This window comes from Falco rusticolus, chromosome 9, assembly GCF_015220075.1.
Source record: "Falco rusticolus isolate bFalRus1 chromosome 9, bFalRus1.pri, whole genome shotgun sequence".
In the NCBI taxonomy this organism is placed as follows: Eukaryota; Metazoa; Chordata; class Aves; order Falconiformes; family Falconidae; genus Falco; species Falco rusticolus.
Window position 1 is genome coordinate 49403931 of NC_051195.1, and position 24337 is coordinate 49428267.

Sequence of the window (24337 nt, forward strand, 5' to 3'; positions counted from 1 at the left end):
TGGATTATTTTTTTCCATTTAAAATTAAATGTTTAGTTAACAGCCATGGTGGCTTTTATGTGTAGAGCAGGGTGACCATGGACCACAGCGGTCATGTTGATGTTGGAGGCTACTTGACTTTCTTGTTGTTTTAGTGTTGCTGGCACAGGGGGAGTTATGAGTTATGTTACCAGTGTTGTAATCCCATTAGTTCTCTCGGGCTTGTAGGGCTGTGTAAAATCAGTACTTAAATGGGGAATTACCAAAGACTTACCAGATGCTGCACACAAAAGTTTGCTAGTGATTCAGTGAACTGCAACATTTCTGCTTGTGAGTTGATACAGGACCAATGTGTTGGAGTGGCTTGCTTTCAGATAAAATTGAGCAAAAGTCCTGTCTGCTGCTTATCAATAAATTACAGTATCTTTTTCAAAAAGGAGTCTCAAAGACAGCTTTGGTGTGCTGGAGGAAAGTGAACTTGGGCAGCAAAGTTCTTCTCCCTTAAATCCCTCCCTGTTCAATTGATGGTACCTTTTTCCTTCCCCCCCCCCCCCCCCCCCCCCCCCGGTAAATCAGTTGGGTGGCATTGCTGCAGTTTGAGCAGCTAAAGGATTCCTGGATTATGTGTGTGCATGCGAGGAGATTTCTCTTTTCTGAAATACTTCAGGCTTAGAAGAGGACTAGGAGGGAACATGGTCAGCTGCTCTGAGTTTGCTGCTTGGTCTGATGCATCTTCACTTCCTCGCAGCCTGAAGATTTGCTTCCAAATATGAAGCTGGAAGGAAGAAGAGCTGTAATACTAATGCACCATAAAATTAATGTTGTTGACTGACCCAATCCTTTTCACTGCAGTCGGGAGATGTATCTGAATTGATAAGTTGCCCTCTGTGCCTCGCAAACCCCTTGCAAACACTGTGAGCTCTTTCCATGTGAGGTTGCTGCAGCTGGAGATGCCTCATTCATGGTTGCTTGGGGGGGGGGGGGGGGGGGGGGGGGGGCGAGTATAAAAATAAAAATGTGCTCTCTGACAAATAAAAATGTTTTGCTTCCTCTGGAGGCCCCAGAGGGCGGCATAAAAAATAATGAAGCCTGTGAGTCAGTGAGCATTGCCTGGCCAGCTGAGAGGGAACTGAGCCTCCCTTTTCCATAGAAGTTTGTGTGCTGTCATTGCACATCATTAATGCTCGCTGGTTTATGCTCATTCACTGTAATGTTGCCAAAAAAAAAAAGGGCAGTTGGTCTTTCCGCTCCCAAAAGCTGGCTGCTTCGAAGGTGACGTGATGTTAAAGGAAAAGTTTCTTTAGCGCTCAAGAATGATTGTTTGATTCTCGAGCTGCCCTTCCTCCACTGTTTTCCTCTAAAATCTGGCGGCTCTCCTAGCAGTCAGATTCCCTGGAGAGGGACTTGGAGCAGCTTACAACCAGCTCCACCTAAGGTACAAAGGTTAGGGTGGGCAAACTTCCTGATTGACACCGGACCCTCCCTTTTTTTCTCCTTTCTGGGTCCCCTACTGAATCTTTTTTTGTTTCTGAATAGATTCTCTTTGCTTCAGTCTCCGGGGGTAATGGCAAAGTTGGGAGAAGTAAATTCACGGAGATGGAAGCGGTAGGTCTGAAGCTTCTGTAGCACCCATGATGCAGCAGTGATGCGCTTATACGTTTAAAAGGGGTGTTTTAATTCTGTCACATTCTGTCTTTCCTGTAGTCACGATCGCAGTTCATTCTTTTTGCAAACACACAGCAATGCACAAGTGCTGCATATCAGCATTTTTAGACTTCTAAACTTCTCCAGGACTTCTGGAGAAAGAGGGCATGAAATGTAGCTGAGGACTGTTTGCTGCGTAAAGCAAGAGCTGAGTTACATATTGCAGGTGGCAAAGGGCTGGGAACGTATCTGGGGTTCTCCTCGTTTGTTTCTTCAACCCTCCTTGAAAGCCTAGTGCTGGCTCTCGATCCCCATCGCTGCACACTGGCAGGCTTGAACGTTTTGTCGCAAGACAGACAGAGGTGCCCTCCACCACAACATTATTAAAAATTATTTTTAAAAATGCCCCTGCAGTAGTTTTCTGTTGCCCACAGCTGACGGGTGAGTTTCACGTCATGCCTCCTGCATCAGCTCTGCCAGCTCTTCCGCAGAGGAGCTCGGCTGTTGGGAGAGGCTGTTTGCGTTTCAGGTTAGAGCAACATTTCTGCAAAGCTTGAAGGCTTCGATTTTTCTGTCAATCACTATTATTTTAATGTTTGTGTTACAGGAGAGCCCAAAAGCTTTAGCCAGGGCAAAGGCCTCACAGATCTGTGAACTTACAAGTATGTACTTACGGCCCTTCCCTTAACAGTGGAAGGAGGATGGTTGGGAATTCTAGCAATACTCATACAAAATCTTGAAAGACCTCTGCTTTGCAACATGTGTTGTGATTATCCTGGGAAGCTCTCGTGCCCATCTGTCTGTCCTGAATTGCCTGTTCTGTGTTTCTGACAGCAGGATTGGGTCTAGAGGAGCCAGAGCCAGAGCCCCAGCCTCACAGCCTCTCGTAGCACCAGACACATCCTCAGCGAAAAGGTCATTTTGAACTATAGCTCATTATTTTTTCCTTTTGCTTCGGAACTCTTAAAGTCCCTGTCAGCTAGGGTTTAGCTGAAACCTTGCAACTTGCCTTTTGTCTTCCTCAAATGGTGGAGCTGAGCCCAAGGGAACAAATGCCATTTTAATGGGCATCATTGTGTAACTCATTACATAAGTCACCTCTGCCTTCAAAGGACTCGTGGCATAAATGGCAGGAGCGGTTGATTAAAAGTGTGCACAATAGCTTCATTATGACATGGGGAGAGATATCTGCTGTTATTTTTAATCTGATAGCTTTTAAATATGTGCATCCAGTGGAGACCCAAATGGCCTTTGAAAAGGGAGCCATTTGTGGGATAAGATTTTTAGACTCCAGTTTGTTCTTTCTAACGAGCCGCAAGAGTCAGTTCAAGCTGGAAAATGAACTATAACCCTTTTTTAAGGCTTGATCTTCTCTAAAGCTGCAGGGTTTCGGTGTGCGAACACATACAGAGTGAGAGAAGGTGGAGAGTTTAGGGTTTCAGGTGAAGGAAAGAAAAGGTGCTGTATTCTAAAGTGGGTTTTAATGGGAAAAAAAAAAGTCTATTTGCAATTTGTTTGGTATGATTCAAGCACTAGACAAGCTGAACTTGTCTATTAATAAGTTAAATTGTCTGTCCCTGATGCTGGAGCCTGCCTGCCATTGAGCTGTGCCATGGTTACACCACCCCGACCAGGAGGTCCGAAGCAGACGGGGGTTATTTCCCACCTCTGAAGCCTCCCGGGTGCTGGTTATACTGGTGAACAGGACCTGGCAGCTGGGAAGTCTGCTGTGAGTGAGCTCTGTAAAAGGCTGAACTTTCGCTTTGACTTTTAAGTAATTTGCTGCTGGGTTAGGTTGGTGGAATTCACCAGTATGCACGTGTTTCGACTTAATTTCTGGTGTTCGTTTGAACCCAAGTGGAAAGGGACCATTTGACTATGGCAGTGGTGGACGTTGGGCTTTGACTTGCCGGCTTTCTCTTAAGCAGCCTAGTTTCTTCGCCCACAAGCAGATAAGCTGATTTATCTACCCTCCCTTGTGCCTCTTAATTCACTGTTGTTTAAATTCTGCAGTTCTTTCCTCACCAGATTTAGCTTTCTGTCAGCAAACTGGCAGGTAGCACTGCTTTGCTGGAGCTGGCGGAGCTGCTGGGGGACGAGGTGGCTTCTGGCTGGCCATGGGCTGCCCGACCCAGGGGGCTCTCAGGGTACCGAAAAAACCCTCCAGCCACCAGGCAGTGGGACTGCTCGGAGCAGGCATGTATGAGAGCACTCTCGTGTTGTGTGTGTGGTCGGACCCCAGCCGCGTGCCGGCCAGGGGGAGACAAGCCTGAGAGCTGAGCAGGGCCATGACTCAACAGCTGGAGTGTGTTCAAGCACAACGGAGCAGGAGCCTCATTAATAGGGGGGTGGATTTAGCAATGAAACACGTGACCTATTAAATCTTCCAGTCAGAAATCAAGAAACTCAAATCCATAGTAAAGTAATTTTGAAGGGATTTTTTTATTCTGGTTGTGTGCAGCAGCAGAGCGTCCTGACAGATGAAATACAAGGGGACAGAAAGTCAGTGGTTCCTTCGAGACAGAAACATTTTGGTGAAACAGTGTTGTGTGGTTTTTTTCCCTCCCTTTCCAGTTGAAATCACTCCAGGTTTATTACCCTGTCTTTTCCTGTTTGTCTTATAAATATTCGGACACTGGATGGAAGAATGGGGTGCCCTTCTCCTGCACATCAGAAGGGAGAAAGAGAAGCTGAGAAAGCCAGTGCTGAGACTCCCATTGAACACTGCCGGTTATTCATCAATAAGAGGCGAGGGTAATATGATAGAACAATTTCCAGCGGGCAGACTACCAAACTCAGGAGCAACCTCAATGCTGCATTAAGGGGTTTGGTTACCGTAGACAGGCAGGAAGGAGCAGAGGGTCAGGAGAAATGTTTTGAGCACTGGCTCTGTTTTCTGCTTCTCTCTGTATGTTATCAAATTATTTGATCTGTAAAGGCATGCTGTGCTGTTTCAACTTCTTAACTGGACAGACATAGGGTGTATTAGATGCTTAAATTAGGATATAGTGTAAAGAAAGTGACTTTCTCTAAGCAGACCAGTGCTACGCTAACCAGTCTAGGAAGTCTTGCTCAGCTGTGCTTTTCACAGGAAAGTTTCAGTCTTCATCTGTAAAAACTTAGGTAACTTACACCTTTGAGCTAGACTACCTTCCTATTTATTAAAATGCAAACTCTGTATAGAATGCTTGAGTGATGTTTCTGCTTGAAGACTGTAAAGCCTATCATGCCAAATAATGTGTGTTGGCATTCACTGAATATAATCACAGCAGCTCCACCACTTGATTCATGAACATGGGGAGAGGGACGAGACATGCATTTTGATGGAGATGCTATACTGGAGTCACTGACTCACCCCCTGCTCTGTTTAGACAAGTTTCTTCACCTTTGTGCCTGATTCCCATCTGCAGAGTAAGGTTAAGACCTAACTGTTTTAAGGATGAGAAAGATGTGTTTGTAATGTGCTTGGAAGAAGAAGAGCACTATTTTAAGTGCTTCGTGTAATTGAGTGTAAGAGAATATTGGTTTGTGACTCATTTGTTTAACTGCAAATGCATCAGAAACTTACGAGCAGATGAAATCTGGAAAATGCTTGTTGTAGATGGAAAGACATGGTAGTAAAAAGCTGCATTAATTTGTGATCTTCAAAGCAAGACTTAGCAGGGCTATTCAAACAATAACATTTATTATTTTTGCAAGTGTCAGCTGGTTTACTTCGTTAATACTATTTTAAGAAGTTCCTATTCTGCTCCGGCCACTTGCTTCTGTCTTCGCTCTGTAGGTCTGTGTCCCCTTGGAGTGTGGCATGCAAATAATTCAGTGTTTGATGTGACAAAAGGGTAAAGAGAGCAAAGGGCAATCGTTAGGCTGGTGGTGGTGAAGGGGATCTGCTGTCAGCAGAAGAGAAAGTTTCTGTGCTGACCAGACATCTCCTTTCGGAGGTTCCTGACCACGCACACGCATTGGGGGAGCCGTTCATGTGCTTGCCCCATAAAGGTGGGTAGGCATGTCTGATGGGAAGGAGGAAAGGAAACAGTCTTCTGAAATCTTTCTCCCATGTTTCTTGTCCCTACAAAGCAAAATTATCACCATATGCCACCAAGGGTTTTGTAGGTATTGAGCATTCTCTTACTCAGACTAACAACCTGGATGTCGCTGCAGCCCATGGAGGAGCCAGACGTAATTTGTTGCTGCTACCATTATTTCCCTGTAGATTAATTATTGTCATTATTTGCCAGTTCTTGAAAAATAAATTCAGGGCCATGACTTCTTTTGGCAAGTGTGCGTATATAGAAATTCTCATATGGTGTATGAAATAAATAAATACTTTTTTTTCTTTTTTTTTTTTTTGGGGGGGGGGGGTAGGGGGATGTACGAGAGCATTATTGCAGCAGCCAGGAACTGTTTTCAGTGGTGACCTTCAGCACCCTGTGGAGCCGGAGAGGTTTTAAATGTTTGCAGATCCCCTGGTGGATGTAAAGCAATGACGTAAATTGTTGCTAAGTTAGGGTGCCAGCTGCTGTAAGTGATTCTTCAGAGGCCAACTGATATGTCTGGATTTATCTGCAGTGAGCAAGGTTTTTAGTGCCTCCCTCCTCAGTGCATTAAACAGGACTTTATGCTACAAAGAAAACTTTGAAAAACATTTACTCCTGTAAATGGAGAACAGGTCTGCAGGCTGACTAGATTAGAATCAGCACTGGTGCAGCTTCCATTAATAGAATGCCTGCAAAATTTTGATCTAGGGGACAGAACTAACCAGAGTTTTGGCGCTGGTGAAGGTGTTAATAGCAGGGTCTTAACACACTACCAGGAAACCAAGCTTAAAGGGAGACAGCCTTTACGGGGAGGCAAGCACAGGTTCCTTCCCTTGAGTTGTGGTTAGGCGATTTCTGAGTATGAGGAGCGGTGTTTGCGCTGCAGTGTGGTATTTAGCTTCTGGGTGCTAGATTTGACTCAGCAGCCTTTTCTGTTTGCAGCCTGCATGCTAACAAGGTGGTGCAGTGCTGCATGCATGGCACTGTGTCATTTTGACTCATTACAGCCAGTGCAGTCAATTCCCAAATAATCGAAAAGAAGAATGAAACATACAGCAAAACTGCTTACTTTTCTTGATAATGTAGTTAAAAACAATTTTGGTAACTTCTGCTGAATTATCTGGGTCACTAGAGAGCAGTTCAGACCTTCATTTATTAAAGTGCTCTTTGCTCAAAATATGTTCTAAACTGGTCTACAAGGCAGCTTAGTTTTATTTAGCTTAGTGGCTAAACAGGTAAAAATACATTCAACAGTAAGTCTGCACATAGCATGTTTGCAAACCTTTGAGATTTCTGCTTTTAAATATACCAAACCCCCATGAAAATGCAATTTTTAAGAGTTGAGCAGTTCTGTAATTATGCTCTTTCAAGGATGCCCTGGTATCCTTGGATGCCAGGATATCCAGGATGCCTTGGATATCCAAGGATGCCTCTGTTCTCTGGTTTGTCTGGTACATCTGACGTGAAATCCATTGCAAATGGCAAGGGCTAGGATTTTTAGTATGAGGTTACCCATGGAGCCACATTCAAAGGCGATGAAGTGGGTAGAGATCAGCAGACAGGCAAGGGCATGACATCGGACTGTGTTTTCCTTTCCTGAAGCAGCCAGCAGCCCCGGGTACCAGCAGAGCCCTGCCTGCACACCCACGGTGGCTGCTGACCCCCAGCCAAAACAGGTGCAGGAGCTCTGCTCTGCCAGAGGCCTCTAAGTCACATTCTGCCCTTGACTCAGTTGCTCATCTGCAAAAGAGGACGATGATTACCTCCTTTGTAAAGTACTTCGGGATCTGCTGGAGATAAGTGCTTTTGAAAGGTGTTTTTCTGTTTCTCTCCAAGGCACAGAGTGGTAGCAATCCCCCTGCTCCTGCCTTTGCACTGCGGTGTTGCTGCCTCTGAGGGGAAGCAAATGATGGTGATACTGCAGTTGGAAACACAATACAGAGCCACAGATTTATTTATTTTTATCCCATTCCACTTAATAAATTTACATGGTTGCAATAAATTTACATGGTGTGATTATCTTCCAGATAAAGCTGTAACACAATGTCCCTGGCTTCAACAAATTTACCCTAATCCAGTAATGTATTTCTGTGTCTTTCTAGATTCTGAGCGTTCCCATCTCTCCTCGTTCACTATGAAGTTGAAGGGCAAGTTTCATTCACCAAAAATAAAGAGAACCCCTTCAAAGAAAGGAAAGCAAGCTGACCTGACTGTGAAAACACCAGAGAAGTCAGCGAACAAAGTAAGCAGATGGAAAGACATGTTCTGTTAGTCTTGCTGGTTTCTTGCTAGCTGGTACTCATTTTATCGAAATCTGGTGTGTGACTTGTCCTCTCCCGAATTCTGCGGATTTTTCAGGGATCCTCAGGGTTACTTTATCCATAGTTATAAACTGCACTGTGCTTTATAAAATAAGAGCAACAAAGGCATGTACTTTACTTTGGAGAGCCTGGTGAGACCTCCTTCCATAAACATTTAAATATCTCATTATAGAATGTAGTGTATGGCCTGACACATCCTCCCTTCACGCACACCCTATGGTTATAGTTACAGCTTCCAAATAACTGCCTGGTTTTGGGGTGTGATCCTTTTAAAAAAACCCAAACCCAGGCGAGCAAATCCTTGAAGTTGGTCCAGAGATGTGCTCAATCTCTGATGACATCAGCAGGGAGAGTCAGACTGATGCATTCAAGCAGCTGCTGGTGCCAGCACACTGTTCCTCAGACCCCGCGTTCTTAAGGTCTCCAGGAGGTCATCACTCTTTCCCAGCACAAAATTATCAAAGTGTTATCTCCTCTGCTGTTGGGACCTGATCACGTAGACTGGAGACTACCTCTGTAACAATACTGTTGCTGTCAGGTTTCAGGTATAAATCTAAGCCAGAAGTTAAGAACAATTGAGGTTATTTATGATAATTCAAAATCTTGCCCAGTTGTTGTTGAAAGTCTCATCCAGGGCGCAGCACCAGACAGGCAAATGTTTTTAGGTTATCTCTGCTGAAGATTGTTGTGGTGGTGTTGAGAGCAGTCAGCAAGATACAGTTAGCTTATGCTGTGTGACGTGCTTAACACCCAGAGAAGTCACTGCGGGGCTTCCTAGCCCTATTCTGCACCATCAGGTGGAAGGTGATGAGGCTTTTCATTCCCAGGCTGTAGGTTTTTCTTTTTCCTCAGGAGGCTATGGATATGCTTTCTAGGGAGCCGAGACCTTGCATTGCTGACTGCTATTAAAAAAAATAAAAAAATTTTAAAAGGTCTGAGAGTGCTCCTTGAAGGCTTTTAATTCCACTGATGTTTCAGGATGGTATATTGAGATAATTTGGAGGCCTTCCTTTAAGATGATATGTGACCACAAATTAAATAAAGTAGAAAATGAAGAGCCCTTTTCAAAATGCTATTCTGTAGCAAATATGTATTGACATGTTAATAATACATGAAGTTTTTGCTTTTCTTGATAAGGCATGCTGAACATGTAAAACCTTTTCTTATATATAGATTGGTATTTTTTAATTGGAAAACAAAACACTTGCAATAATTTTTATTACCGTACATGATTATTTAAGCTGTATACATTTTTATACTGTGAAATATTGTTGATTTCTGTCTCATTCCTTATCTGTTTTAATAGCTACTGTCCAGCTGATCAATTAGTTGGATGTAGTAAATTCATTAGCTTTGTGTGGAAGGAGTGGGGAAGGGGATATGCCTGGATTGCCACCAGGTTCTCTCAGTGGAATATAGACATCAGTTGACAAACAGGAGATTTTCTGTCAGAAGACACAGTTGATAAACCAAATATCATCGTTTCCTCCCTCTTAAGTACTTAAGATGCTATTTTTGTACTCTTGAAGTAGATAATCACTGTAGAGCAGAAATAGCAATACCAAAAATTAATGTAAAATCACTACGTGTAACCTGAAGGTTATACTCAACCCATGCAGACATCATCTTCTCCTCTTCCCCTTTATACCTAGATGTGGGCAACATGGGGGAGTGGGGGTACAGTTTAGAGCCCCCTTTTGTCCCCTGGACCCTGTCTTTGATTCTTATTATAGGGCATATTGTAGGAGCTGTAGAGTCCTTCGACAGTATATGCAAAATTGTAATAGGTTTTTCAGTGCCAAAATTCAGGGGAAAAAAGGGACCCTTCCAGCTTTTGTAATCAGATGTATTCTGTTTGGCTCACTGTAATCCTTTCTGGGTCAGCTCTGTCTCATACGTGATGCGTTTGTAATCATTATTTAGGGGAAAACTTCAAAAATCAGGCAAAAATGTCTGTATGTGTCAGGCAGGCAGGGGAGCAGAGAGAAGATGCTGTTTTGCCTGAATATTAAGTTTATCTCATTTAATGCCCAAAAGGGAAATAGGTGAGTCAAGTGGTCCTGCCAGTTCTGCAGCTCCCAGTTACCGATCTGCTCTCTCGCTGGGATGAGTTCACCTCAACTGAGAAATTGAAAGAGAGATCAGTTCAGGTCCTCTCTGCCAACCTGGAGGTGTATCACTGCGTGTTTACTTTGGCTTTAGGGACCACACACAAAAATGTTTGGTGGAAAAGGTTGGTATCGTTAGTTTTGTGAGATGCAGACACTGGTGTATCTTAATATCCATCCATCCCACTGGGTTATTACTCATTTCTCTGGATTTATTGCTGTCATTCTCAGGCCTCAGTGAGTGAAGCACTGAACATGAGAAATTTCAGCCTCATAGCAGCAGCCAACATTTATATGTCTGAGCTGTGGAGCAGAACCTGCAATCCCACGTAGGATGTATAGGCTTTCTTGGGGTGACTTTGTGTATGCATGTGTATGTGTATGATACCTTTGAACATCAGAAGGGGATCATGAAAAGTGCTCTTAGGGAATTTTACCCAAAGAGCTAGCGAGGAAGTTTGGGGAAAAAAAATTAAAGAAAAAGAAAAGGGATCTGTGTCCCCAGTAGTGTCTGGTGGCTGGATTTGCATGCCTTGATGTGCTCAACAGAAGGTTTTGTGTTTCCACTTGTCGTTCTCAGCCCTTAACTCTGAGTCAAGCACATCCCTCTGACGTGCCAAGAGAGTGTTTAAGCTATTAAGTCACAGACCTTTCTACAGGAAACAGTTGTTGAATGAAGTACATAAACAGCCATCATAGCAGGAACTGCAATCCACAGTTCTTCGCTTCTGTTTGAGAGCTCTGACCACTGGGCCATGGTCATGCTCAGTTGGGGAATATACGGGTGCTCTCATCCCTGAAATGTGTGCTCATGTCATACGAAGTGCAAAACCTTTGTGGGAGGGACTGAGCCTCTCCACATCCTGGAATAAACTGTGCAGTGGTGAGAGCACATGCCTGAAAAAAGGAAAATGTCAGTTTTTATATCAGCCGGGGTGTGCCTCTGCAAGGGAGTTTGGGGTGCTGTGTGCTGCAGACCAGAACCTGAGGTGCCTGGCAAGCAATATTGTCAAAAAGTGGAAGCAGCAGAAGAGTTTGGGCACTTCCCAGATGAGATGGAAAATGACAGGGTGGTTTGCGGATCTTGGATTGGGACTTAGGCTTCTGAAGCTGAAGCTAGATGGGACTTCGGACTCTAATCCTTTTATGCATCTGGCCCCAAATTACTAACCAGCGCTGCCTATAAATTGTTCTTCCTAAAACGTTTTGGGCTGCTGGCCTGATTTTGCAGAAAAGCAGCGGTTTAACAGCTGACAAGAGTATGGGGAGCACACAAAGCCCAGAGGTCATTAATTCTTGAAGCTGAATTTACTGAGGAGATAATGGATGAAACCTGACTCTGCTAAGCTCTTTGCTCCTTTTCTAGAAGTGTTCAGTAGTTAATTTAAATCTCACTTAGGAACTACTTGTGGCATTACAGGTCCTCCAGGCATACTCTGGTAAACTTTTTAAAAATATCCCTGTCCAGAATGCCTTTAAGGTATCATGTATCACTTCTGAATTTCGTCTTCTTGTTTTGGTGGTGGTGTGGAAGTTGGTGACCACAACTCCACTTTATTCCAAAGAATTGTTCCCTTCTGCAACATTCATTCACCGATGCCAAAACTTGGCTTTCACAGTTGGTCCCCGTGGAAAGCGTGTGAGTTCCCTTTTCCAGCAGCATCACAAAGTGACTTAGGTTGGAGGCTGATCAGAATGGAGTTTTTTATTTTATTTTATTTGTGAATGGAGAGACAAGATGTAGCCCATTTTCATGGAAGTAGGCGTATTGGAGTGAGCAGAATTACTCAGAATAATAAGGGTGAGCACAACGTACATCGTTGAAACTATATCAAGGATGGGTATGAAAATGGAGGCGTCTGTTTGGATTGTTCTGGAGTTCTGAAGTTTTCTGATTTGGAGGAGGGGAATGTCCTGTTTTATTTTTCTCTTTCCCCTTGGCTCGTCCACTGCATTTACTGATTAAAAAGATCTTTTGATGGTGAGATGTGCTTAAGGATTTTTATGGCATAAGAGGGGCAACTATTAAATCCAGTAGCTGTTGCTTCTTTTCTTGCATTATCATTCCTGTCTGCACCTGGGGCAGGGACAGGCAGCAGACCTGCCTGCAAAAGGTGTGCCCAGGTGGAGGACCTCCTGCAGGAGGCGGTGAGAAGGCTGTGTAGCATCAGGAAGGCTGAGAAGGAGTTAGATAGTTGGTTCCAAGTGCAGTCTGCAGCGGACCCATGGCCAAACAGCCAAAAACTCCCCTACCAGCACACCCAGGAGGGAGGGCCACCAGTAATGTGGAAGAATGGAAGCTTGCAACAACAAGGACCTGTAGGAGGAAGAGGCTTCGCCTGAAGCCTGAGGTGCCCTTGCAGAACTGCTTCACTGCTTTGCAGACTGGAGAGGAAAGACCCATCGCATCAGGAGAGATGCTGGAGCTGAGCAAGGCAGCCCGAGCTGCTCCCCGTTGATACACAACCAGCCAACTACGAAAAGGCAGTGGGTGACAGTCGTAGGCAACTGTCTTCTGAGAGGTACACAGGCACCCGTTTGCCACCCTGATGCACTTCTGCTTCCTGGGGGCTCGTATCAGGGATGTTACTGAGACACTACCAAGCCTGGTACAGTCCACGGACCATTATCCTCTGCTTTTGTTTCACATGAGCACCAGTGTACAGCCAGGAGCAGTCTGAGGAGTGTCAGGAAGAGCCCTGGGAGCAGCAGTAAGGGACTCTGGAGTGCAAGTAGTTTTTTCATCAAACCTCCCCGTCAAAGGGAAGGAATTTGAAAAGGCCCATTGAATATGGTGAATCGTCAAATGCTTACAGGACGGTGCTACAGCCAAGGGTTCGGCTTCTGAGGCCATGGGACTCACTTTGAGAAACCTGGTCAGCTGGGGGCTGACGGGGTCCATCTGTCAGAGAAAGGGAAGATCATCTTTGGTCATAGGCTAGCCAAGCTGGTGAAGAGGGCTTTAAACTAAAGTTGCTAGGAGAGGGGAACCTCAATTCATCCCACTCCTACCAGTTTGATCCCAGTGCCAGCAGCATATACCCAGAGCCTGGAGAGGGATCACAGGTCAGCAGGAGATCACCTGAAGAGCAGCACAAAGGAATTCCAGCCAGTAAGTCACCTTCATCAGGGGTCCAATTTAAATGCCTCCATGCAACTGCATGTGGCATGGGGAATAAAGGATGGGTCAGTGTGACCCAGCAACATACACTTGCAGCCCAGAAAGCCAACTGTATCCTGGGCTGCATCAGAAGTGTGGCCAGCAGGCTGAGGGACGTGATTCTCTCCCTCTGTTCTGCTCTCATGAGATCCCACCTACAGTACTGAATTTAGCTCCAGGGTCCCCAACATAAGAAGGATGTGGACCTGTTGGACTGAATCTAGAGGAGGGCCACAAAGATGATCAGAGGGCTGGAGCGCCTCTTCTGTTATAAAGACAGGCTGAGAGGGCTGGGGTTGTTCAGCTTGGAGAAGAGAAGGCTCCAGGGAGACCTTCCAGTACCTAAAGGGGCCTACAAGAAAGCTGGAGAGGGACTTTTTTTATAAGGGCATGTACAAGGGAGAATGGCTTTAAACTGAAAGAGGGAAGATGTAGATCAGATATTAAGAAGAAATTCTTCCCTGTGAGGGTGCTGAGGCGCTGGCACAGGCTGCCCAGAGCAGCTGGGGATGCCCCATCCCTGGAAGTGCTCCAGGCCAGGTTGGACGGGGCTTGGGGCAACCTGGGATAGTGGCAGGTGACCCTGCCCGTGGCAGGGGGGTGGAACTGGGTGATCCTTAAGGACCCTTCCAACCCAAACCGTTCTATGATTTTTTTTCTTTCAGCCTTGCATTTTGGCATGTGGGTTTCAAAGCAGTGCCCATCATGTCATCAGTAGTGTTAATCTTGGCCTAAAACTGATCGAGATTAGCCTTGAGTTTGGAATGCACACCATTTGGGAAGTTGAAGTGTGGGCACAATTTTGCACTGACTATTCTTTTGAAAGAGTAGTAATTCAATTTAAAACTGTTTTTGGTAGAAGGGTTTTTTCTCCAGTCCTCGTGGAATGCACCCCATTCAGTGTTGCTGTACTTCAGGTGAGTTAAAGGAACTTTGCCCTTAAAAATCCTGAGGTTTTTAACATATCTTTCCTTTTTTTCCTCCTCTTTAGAATGTGTCATGGCTAGAGGAAAAGGAGAAGGAGGTCGTCAGTGCATTGCGCTACTTTAAGACTATTGTGGACAAAATGGCAATTGATAAGAAAGTACTAGAGATGCTGCCAGGTTCAGCCAGTAAAGTGCTGGAAGCCATCCTGCCCTTGGTGCAAACCGACCCGCGCATCCAGCAAAGGTAAGTTTCCTTCTTGGGTTTGGGGATGTGACAGACCAGCAGGCTCCCAGCTTCTCCGCTTCTTGTGTCTGAAGAATCCGATCACGCAGGAGACAGGAAATGCTGCAGTGACTAATGAAGGGACTGCTATTTTTACTAATTATGTGGTAGTTTTCACACATAATTTAAAAGCGGATTCCCGGCTGCAAAGAAGCCTGTGCTGTGGAAAGATAAAGCAAATCAGAATGGTTTCAGAGAGGAGGAAGGGATGATTCTTAGCATAAGCTTGGAAATACAGCATTTACTAGCACGAGATTGTCTTCAAGTGCTATACCGTTTCTGCAGTCTGTGATAGTATCCTAAAAGCTAACAAATCCAATAGCTTTTACCTGAAAAAGAGTTTATCTTCAGAGTAATCCCTTTTTGTGTTCAGTTTATCCACCCTGATATTAGAGAAGTCTGAGCCTGTACTCTTAACTGCTTTTTTGGATTTTACTGGATCAGATACAGAACAGAAGTAAATAGATGTACTTTAATAGATGAATCAGTCCAAGTTCATTCTTGCACGCTCTCAACAGATAATTTGTTTTATGTTTTAACAGATTGTGTATTACATTTTAACTAGTTAGACAGTGGGTTGGGAGCCAGGAAAGAAGTAGAAATTTTCCAAAGCAAAGCTCAGCACGGATTATAAGAATTTGTGGAGTTGCCAAGCCGTAGAGATATAGCTGCTGTTCATCCCGTAGATGCCAGAGCAATTGATCTACACAAAACAAGCAAACATTGTTGAATAATACAGAAAGGGCAAAATTAGCCCATACAGAGAAGAACACAAAACTAGGCAGAAAAATGCAGGTGTTTGGTTCCTGAAATTCTATCAGTGGTTGTGCTGTTCCCATTTGCTTTCCCATTAAGTATCCAAAATATTTGTATCACAACACTTATTTCAATTCTGGTGCAAGAAAGGTTTAGAGTAGGGTTTAAACAGCAGTAGGTGCCAAATATTTTGCAAACAGAGACGCTTAGCTGTGTTCAGCCCTAATGCGTAGGCCAGGTTTGTACCTGACAGTACGAAATGAAGGAGGCAATGGGTGAGTATCAGACCTGTGGCTGGGACAGGAGAGATCCAGTTTAGGTTAGATTTGTGGAACTAGGAAGAGCAACAGCTGTTAGAATGGGAACATTCATCAGGCTTCTGGATACAGACACAAAAGTTTCTTCAGTTGCTATCAGGTTTCCCGCAGCCATGAAAGTCCTGAGAAGCACCTGCTTTCACTTAATAAAAGAAAGAACGAACTTTCCCCTTACACTGGAAGAACATGTAAAATGTCAGCAAATATTTTTAGGATAGAATATGTTATCTTTATAGTCACTTGCTTTGATTTATGTATCCAGTGAGTTTTAGCTTGGTGAGCTTTCCTTCCAAGGATATATTGGAAGTAAATATCAACTAAGTGATCTCCAGCAGCAGCAATATTTCAGACAGTTCTAGTCTTCTAATTTCTTATATCCACTCTCTTTAATAGTGAACTAATGCAACCTTGACAGTTGGATATCTGTATCTACACAAACAAGCAGAATTTTCATAGTCAGTCAGTGGTCAATGGAGTCCTCTACATAGTATCTCTGGAAACGATGTACATTAGAGCACAGATTCCGTATGTATGTTCTGCCTCACAGAAAAAGAGGGGATCTGGCATTCTCAAAAAGCCATGTCCTTTCGTGCCTGCCTATATACTTTTATTTCTTTTGAGTAGTAGCAGGACACAAAGGAGTGATTTTGATAGCAAATCCCCCTCAAGAAAAATGAGCAAGACTTGTGTCAGTGGGGAAGAAAGCCCTACAATTGTTGTTGGACTTCTTTTTGCTTTAGGGAAGGCATTTGCATCAAGGAAAAAAGTAATTAAATCTAGCACAAAATGGGCTTTCAATTACTGCCTCCTTAGAAGGAAGCAGGCTGAAGATTAATGGCAAAGAAATCAAAGCCTTTGAAAGAGATGGGGGAGGGCCCTATTTAGGAAATATCTCCTACCAAGCTAATTTCATTTGAAATTAGAACAAATGGCAAGCAGCATGCTTTAAAAAAACCCCACAACAACCAAACAAAAAAGTACTTGCCGCTGTTTGTTTCCCCCGGTTGTAACTTGACAATAGTTTTTTCCCCAGTCCTGCAAAGGTCATTCACCTAAATAACCTCATTGAAGCTTGTGGGCTTGATTTTCTTCTCACAGATAATGAAATTACTGGAGTTAAGCCAGTGTAAAATGGATACCAAAGAGAAACGGGAAGGTTTGGAACACTTGTATCAGTAATGATTGCAAGATTACACCTTTTCTTTTCTGTTTATGGTTTTGATGCAGTTTGAAATTGATTTAACTGTACAAAGAATCGTTGAAGCGTTGCCATCAGCAGTACTGTTAACACACCTTGTTTAGTAATGAAGTAAGTGTTTTCAGAATGGCCAGGAAAATGCCTGTGAGCATTGTTGTTACAGTTAACTTTTATTTAGAGTTGTCATCTTTCCAAAAAATTTTTTTTTCCCCGTCAGAACAATAGCTTCAATTCTGTTTCTCATTAAAAACAAAACAAAGCAACACCCTTCCTCTTCCAAACCTGAAATTCATTCAGTTCAATTTCTATAAAGAAGGAGGTTTTAATTATGTGTTTTCAGGCATTATAAACAGTGAGGCAATGATTTGTAAAGGAACGAACACAGTCAGCTCTCAATTATCCAAGACATTTTTGGGGTGAGTTAATAAGGAAGAAGAAAAGCATAGATAATACTGAAATAATATAACATAAACTTCAATACAAGACTTAAACATTTACTTTTGAAGTCAAGGCATAGGATGGAACTGTAAATTAGAATGGAAAACACATTCTTTCTAGCGTTGCTGTGTTAACCTGCAGCCCAGATAATCCATTATGTTAACTGAGAAAGAACTGTTGATTTTTTTGTACCATCATACTGTTGGCCCATTTGGTGCTGGAGAATGGGAGAGCAACTGCGGCAGAGGAGAAACCCGGGCTTTGTCACCTGCTAAACACAAGTTCTGAATGTCAGAGAGAAAAGGAGAACAATGTGAAATGGACTTCAAATCAAGCACTCTCATAACATTTGATAACGTAATTTCATTTTGTTCTTTTTTCTCGACTGTCTCGTCTCCTGCCATCCAGTTCTGCCATCTCGTCCTGCTATAGCCGTGTGTACCAGAGTCTGGCCAACCTGATTCGCTGGTCTGATCAAGTGATGCTGGAAGGTGTGAATTCAGAAGACAAGGAGATGGTGACAACAGTGAAGGGTGTCATAAAAGCTGTTCTGGATGGAGTCAAGGTACATCAGACAAATACTGTAAAGTACATAATAACGTATTTTAGAAGAGATGTAGTTGAAAGAGGTTTTTAAGTGCAGTTAAAATATAAGCATCCTGTTCTTGCCTTCAGTAAACTACTTAAATCAACTGCTCCGTAAGTGAAATGATACTGCTTGGAGTGCTGGTTAAAGAAAGACTAGCACAAATGGTTCGGCTATTAGTCTGTACTTCTGAAATGCTCACCCTGGCGTTTGGAAGAATTGGAAGAAGCAATAAAACTTTATTCAGCATCGTATTAAATTTTCAGCAAGTCATTCCCAGTCTCCCATGCAGATTATAAGACAAGAGTTTGCATATTTTTGTCTAGGCAAGATATAATGGAAATGCTGCCTGTCAATACCCACAGAGAATCAAAGACTCCAGCTCCATCTTTTAACATAAATTTCAAGAGGTTCATCAGTGATACATCACCGCTCGCAGCAGTTGGATTAGGGTGTGGAACAGGTGATGAGCTAAGCTCAGTTTTCTGGAGATTAATTTTACATAACTAATGGAATCGTTTAACAGAAACCTTTGTATCCTTTGTGAGACCTGCTTATAGCATTCCCTCCCTGCCCCACCCAGGGAAAGCTGTTGGCTTTCCTTCTACCTCCCGGTAAGCTTTTTGGTACCATTATTTCTGTTTCCCAGGCTCATCTCTGGGCTGATGGCCATGGAGGCTGCTCATTCAGCTGGCCCAGCACTGCGCTTAGAGCTTTGCTTGACCGGAGCTTAGGGCACCCGTGGAGAGACCATCATATTTCCTGGGAATCTTATTTTGAAAACTGTAGAGAAATCAACAGCAGGGCATAATCTAAAGGGGAATGTTTAGATCAAGTTCAGAAGGGAAGTTGGGGTGCAGTTTTAAGAACTGCAGCAGGTGTTCACCGGGATTAGTGCATCAAGCACGGGCATCTTTCGCTGCACTCAGACTCACCTTAGTTTTTATGAACTGGAGCAGAATGCAGAAATGAAGGGGGTCTCCCAAGCTTTGGCTGTCCTGTTTTCAGGAGTCTTGGTGTGGTGTTTGCATGCTCTGAATATCTCTTTAATGTTACTCAAATACAGATATTACAATCTACTATTACTTACCAAGCCCTTTAAACAAATAGCTTTGAAACAAAACATTCCCAACACCTAAAGAAGGCAGATTTTCCAGGATTATTTTGCACAATATGCCCTTTAACATTAAGCTCCAGATTTTAAAAGTAAAGCTGGTCTTAAATTTGCACAGCAGGATAGAGGAAAAGAGTTTAGCCTAAAGAATCAGCTGCTGTTACTGTTGGAATTCAGCAGCAATTTGCAGTATGTGAAAGTCTGTGCTGTGGTATCTGAGCTGGAATAGCGCAGCAGATAGTGAGACCATTCACTCTGTTATCACTTAATGAATCTGCACCATCCCCTGAGGAGACGGGCTATCCCCGCATCCAGGATAGAGTTGTGTAGCCTCATTGCATGAGACATGGACACCCACTGTCCTTTCACTTCAAGCGGGATTTAAACCCGCTCTACCCGTTGCCTTCCAGCCAAAGCAGCGTGCCTGTGTGGATGGGTGGAAAATCGTGGCTGCTGGCTCTGCCCGCATGGCGGGCCAGCCTGGCCCAGGAGGGATGCAGACGTGTCCGTACAGTGCTGAGCCAGAGCTGTTAAGCCCTGCTGAGCGGCGTGGCTATATCGGTCTCTGTTGTTAGACTAAAAGTTATTTTGGTCTGCAGTTGGAGCTAGCTCGTCTGGTCAGCTCGGAGCACGGTTAGAGCAGATGTATGGCTGGCTAGGGGGATGCAAATGGGGCTGCCCATCAACAGGTCGGCGTTTGGAAGCGGCGTGCATTCATCTTCTGCTGCATAGTGAGGAACAAGGTCTATTTTAGAAGGGCAAAGCCATCTTTCAGATCTGGAAGCAGAACTGAGAAGTTGGACACTTCTCTGCTGTGGAGAGCCTATTTTGTTTTTCTGGCAGGTCACACGAGATCCACTTCCACATTTCAGTGCTTGCTTCCCCCTTTATTTTCAGAATTGAGCATAAAGGAGACACTTGTTCGCCTGTGTTAACTTGCTGTTTTGATCTCAAGTTTGAGTGCCTTGCTAGGCATATATAAAAAGAGAAAAAAAAAATCCTTATTTTGATTATGTAACTTCTTAAAAATCCATCTCATTTTGGAATTTCCAGCTTGCTGAAGTAGCATAAGTTTGTAGAGAGGCTTTAATTGTCTCTAATTACTGCTGCAGGAATCTCTTTACTTGCTGATAAGAAATAGCATAATGTGCATCTGGCTCGGTTGCGTGCTGATTGCCTCTGCGTGTACACTAGCGATCTTGGCTTGATTTTCAAATGCTAGTTCTCATTCTGGGATTAGTAGAGAGGAGAAAAAGGCAGGGTTCAGGGAATCTGGTGATACTTGTCGGAGTTTACAGGAAAAAGTGATCCTCTCATGTATTGGCAATCGTACGTTGTCTTGGTGGCTCTGGTAAGTGGTGCTCTGGGATTTTCTTCACAGCCATAATGGTTGGAATCATTCTGAGGTTAGTTTTTGGGTTTAGTGATTGGGTTTCTCCCCTGCTGTAACCTAAACTCCCATATGGGGGACAAGCAGGTGTCCATCATGACGGGCAAACAGGAAAATGAGCACTTTGGGGTGTCAGGGGTTTGTCAGTGCTGCTGCAGCGCAGCGGCCACCACCGCAGTCTGCAGCACTGGCTTGGTTTGGTTTAAGGTGTTAAATGTGGTGAAGAAAGGTGAGGAAAGGGAGATGTTACTTTATCCCTGCCATAGCCCTTTCAGGTAGATGTTTAAGAAGTATTTGGCTTTTGGTGTGAATGCCCATACGTTTTATTTCCCTTGTTAGTCTCTTACACATTGTGTGGAGTCACTGTTCTTGCTGGAAAGTACCTGATAGCCCCACAGGGTCCAACACGGAGTCCATTAAAGTTCACCTCTTCAGCGGTGGAAGTTTGTCCAGAGGGCAGGAAGGTGACAGTCTGTTGTGTCATCACTCAATCCTGATGGTGACTCGGAGCATGCTGCCAGCTGCAGCCAGAAGAGTCAAACGGTGTCACTGTAATTTCCAAATCATCTGATTTACAGAAAAGCCTTGTTTGGGGTTTATAGGCTCCCAAGCCCTATGGGTTTTGCTGTGATGTTCTGTGAACTTCAGAGGGGTATTTCTAAAGTATAAAAGGAATAGCAAATTTTTAATTAAATACCATTCATCCTGAAAGAGAGGATGAGACAGAGGAAAGTACTTTTTTTAAAAATAGTTTCTGTTGCATAACTTTGGACACTCAGCAGAGAAGTCCGAGATCAGAGTCTGTGTTAACACCTTAGTTCTTCTGTGATTGACAGCCCTTAATTATTTTACTTTTACTGTGTAAGGTACATGACCACAATGGAGCTGTTAAGAAGCCTTGTGGTCTGTTGCTCCTTGTTGCAGAGTATTTCCTGTTGGGGGATGTTTCCCTCCTAGGAGGTGGGAGCTGGCCAGGCTGGTCGGCTATGGTCAGCTTGGTGCTGTGCTTTTCTCATCAGGGCACTTCTCTCAGAACGCGCTGTTCCTCAGCAGGGCTCTGGTCTGTCCCGGACAGGAACATCTTCACAGTGTTAGCCCACACAGACACCTGTGTGTGCCCTGTTTGTGCTCTCTCTTCCTTCCCCACATGTGGGTTTTTCCAGGACAGCTTCTGGAAAGCTGAGTTCTTTGTCAGGTTTTTGATTGACAATGGTGCACATTATTTTTGAGCACAAGCTCACACCAGGAATGTAAGTAGAACATCAAAACCAAAATGAGCTGTGACTTTTGGACTGTTTGCCATCCTTTGCATGTCCAGTGCGGTACTTTATTCCTCTTGCTGTGCGTGTGTTGACCCAGGGACATTCAGCTTTAAATAGACCCTTATATAAAAACATGAGAACTAGAATATTTCCTTTCCTTGGAAGGATGATGATGACGACATTCTAGTTGCGGTTACTGCATTGAGAGAGCAATGACAGTTGTTTCCACACTCAACAGACATGGACATGAAAATGATACCAGAGTGATGACACTACTTCAGACTGCTTTAAAAAAAAAATTCAAAATTGATCCCGTATAGTTTGCCTTGCATATGCTGGGAAACCAATACTGTCAGGAAGCACTGCCAGTTTTCCATCTTGCTTGAAAGAGGGCATGTGTTTGTATCTGGGAGCAGTAGATCTATTTGTCGGCCTCAGACATCCATAAAATGTTCTCTTCATCTTTCTGGTGTGAATGATTGTTGTTTTGACTGCTGGCAGACTTGTAGTTCAGGATTATCATGCCCTTATCTCTTTATCCAGAGCCTTATCTGCCTATAACAGATACACTACAGCAGTTCCTTGAATGATTAAGCCTTCAGTTGCTAACATGTTAAAAGATGGCTTCAGGGGAAGCAGGCCTTTTAATAAAGGTGTTCACTATTTAATTTGTCGTTGGGCGTCTTACAGAAAACTTGCTTTTTGAAACAAATACATACTTGTTTATAAAATATAAAGCAATAATAATTTTTTTTTTGCCTGGCCAGGTGAAGTACTCCACTGTGTGAGACTTCTCAGTACTTGTATTTATGTATGTGAAGTCAATTTGCTATTATCTGGGGTGTTGTGGGGACTGCAACGCATCTGTGACAATAGAGGAAAGAGGAAGCATATGTGCAAAAAGGCACATATGTGGGTTTGTGCAGAATCCCCGTAGGGCCAGGGTTTATGAACTTAATTCAGATATGGCTAAACTACTGCTGGGTGCAGGCTGCTCCTTAGAAGCAGTGCTGCATCATTTGTACCAGCCTTACACACAGCTCAGCTCTCTGTGTCTGTGCCATGGTTAATCCATAACCTGGGTAACCAAGAGTTTATGCAGTAGCATCCCTTTCTGTCCTAGGATGTTTGAGTGCAGCATTCAGCAAATAATGACTGATCTTTTTCTCTTCTCCTCTCCATCCATCAGGAGCTGGTCAGACTCACAATTGAAAAGCAGGAGCATCCCTCTCCCACAAGCCCAGTTAAACCCAGTTTACCAGCATGTAAATCTGACAGGTGGGTCACTGACAAGGATTTCTTCTGTGTGCAGGACTAATATAGAAGGGATAATTGCTGGCTACTGGTAGTTGAATTAAAGCATTCAGTTATTCTTCACAGAGGGTAACATAGTGTTCTTTATGTAGCCTCATCCATTACAGTGGGAGCATTTAAAGAGAATATGCTGTGATAGGGAAGATACCAAAATCTGGCAATGAAACATTGTGTGACACATGCCCATTGTATTCTGCATATACATGGAATTCCACCTGCAGATGCAAATTCTGCCTTCTGCCGTAGGTGCTTCTGATATTGCCTATGATTTAAAATATGTATTAATCTGTCAGCATGCTGCATTCCAACTGAGTTTTGTCATCTACAATCCATATTCTGCTTGTTGCAGCCCATCAGAACTTCCCCTTACAGACCGAGAAATGGAGATCCTCAACAAAACAACTAATATGACTCAATCCAACGAGCTACTGACTGACTCCATGGATGAAGAAGTTGCACCTCCTAAACCCCCTCTGCCTAGCATTCGTGTGGCAGAAAACAGGTAATAGTGGCCAAGAATACCAGAGGCTCTTACCGACTTCTTGTTTTTTTAACAATCTTGCAAAACGTGCACAAGAGAGCTCACCAGGAGGGTTAGTGATGCCACAAATTTTCAGTCCTCCAGAGTAATTCTTCCCTGCTCCTGAACTCTCTTTTATGACTCTGTGTTCTCTCTGTGTTTTTTATGACTCTGTGTTCTCTCTGTGTTGTTTTGAGCAATAAACTTCATTATCTGTGTTTTCCTTTCCTTCTTTTTGTGTTAGGATAGTGCCATGGCCCTGAGGTCCATGCATGAGAGGCATCACATAAATGCTTAAGAACGTTATTTAAAACTATGTGAATACCACACTGTGCAACAGTGTCCTGTGGTGGTGTGTCCCATGGGAAATACTCTGTTAACCTCAGCTGGCAGTTATCAGTCTGTCCTGCACATCCAGGTTGTTCTGCATTGCTTATCAGCTTAAGAGTGAAAGGAGCCAATAGTGCATGAACAAAATCTTTTGCCTGGTTGTTCTTACCTTATTCTATGAGTAACCACATGAAAGTTTCTATGTTCTATTTTGAGAAGGACGAGAAAACCCCCAGTTTGCAGGTTTTTGGTCTGTGTTTATGATGGGGTTTTTTCTCTACTACTGTTGCTAATAGATGGTGTGAAAAATACATGTCGTGCTAATTCGAAAACGCAGCATCAAGGGCTGTGGCTGGCAAAAAGAATCACATTTCTGTGTATTTTACAAATTCTCATGGGTTGTATAAGAATTTCCTGGTATGTTGCAGGGGCAGAATATGTGTGCTCTTGGGAACCTGGCGAGCTTGACGGTTACCAGAATTACGTGTCATTAGAAGGAAGAACTAAAAGTACAGTGGTTAAAATCTCACTAGTTACTGCAATGTGTGTATCTGAAACAGATTCATGCCGAAGCATGGGCCCTCACAGTATACGTGGTGAGTGCACCACTGACCGTCTTGTTCCCTGAAGTTCAGCAGGAGAGTGAAAGGGCAG

The 24337-nt window shown here is 43.7% G+C and overlaps 1 protein-coding gene across 7 annotated transcripts in view; it reads left to right on the forward strand.

Moving 5' to 3' along the window:
* Nucleotides 1-24337, forward strand: part of RAPGEF1 (Rap guanine nucleotide exchange factor 1) — a 92063-nt gene that overhangs the window by 26583 nt on the left and 41143 nt on the right. For all 7 annotated transcript variants that reach the window (XM_037399561.1, XM_037399564.1, XM_037399562.1 and 4 more), the window contains 5 exons: nt 7763-7902; nt 14241-14419; nt 17576-17732; nt 22709-22797; nt 23183-23335. In XM_037399561.1, coding sequence (XP_037255458.1) covers nt 7763-7902; nt 14241-14419; nt 17576-17732; nt 22709-22797; nt 23183-23335 — 718 coding nt within the window. The remainder of the gene's footprint in view (nt 1-7762; nt 7903-14240; nt 14420-17575; nt 17733-22708; nt 22798-23182; nt 23336-24337) is intronic.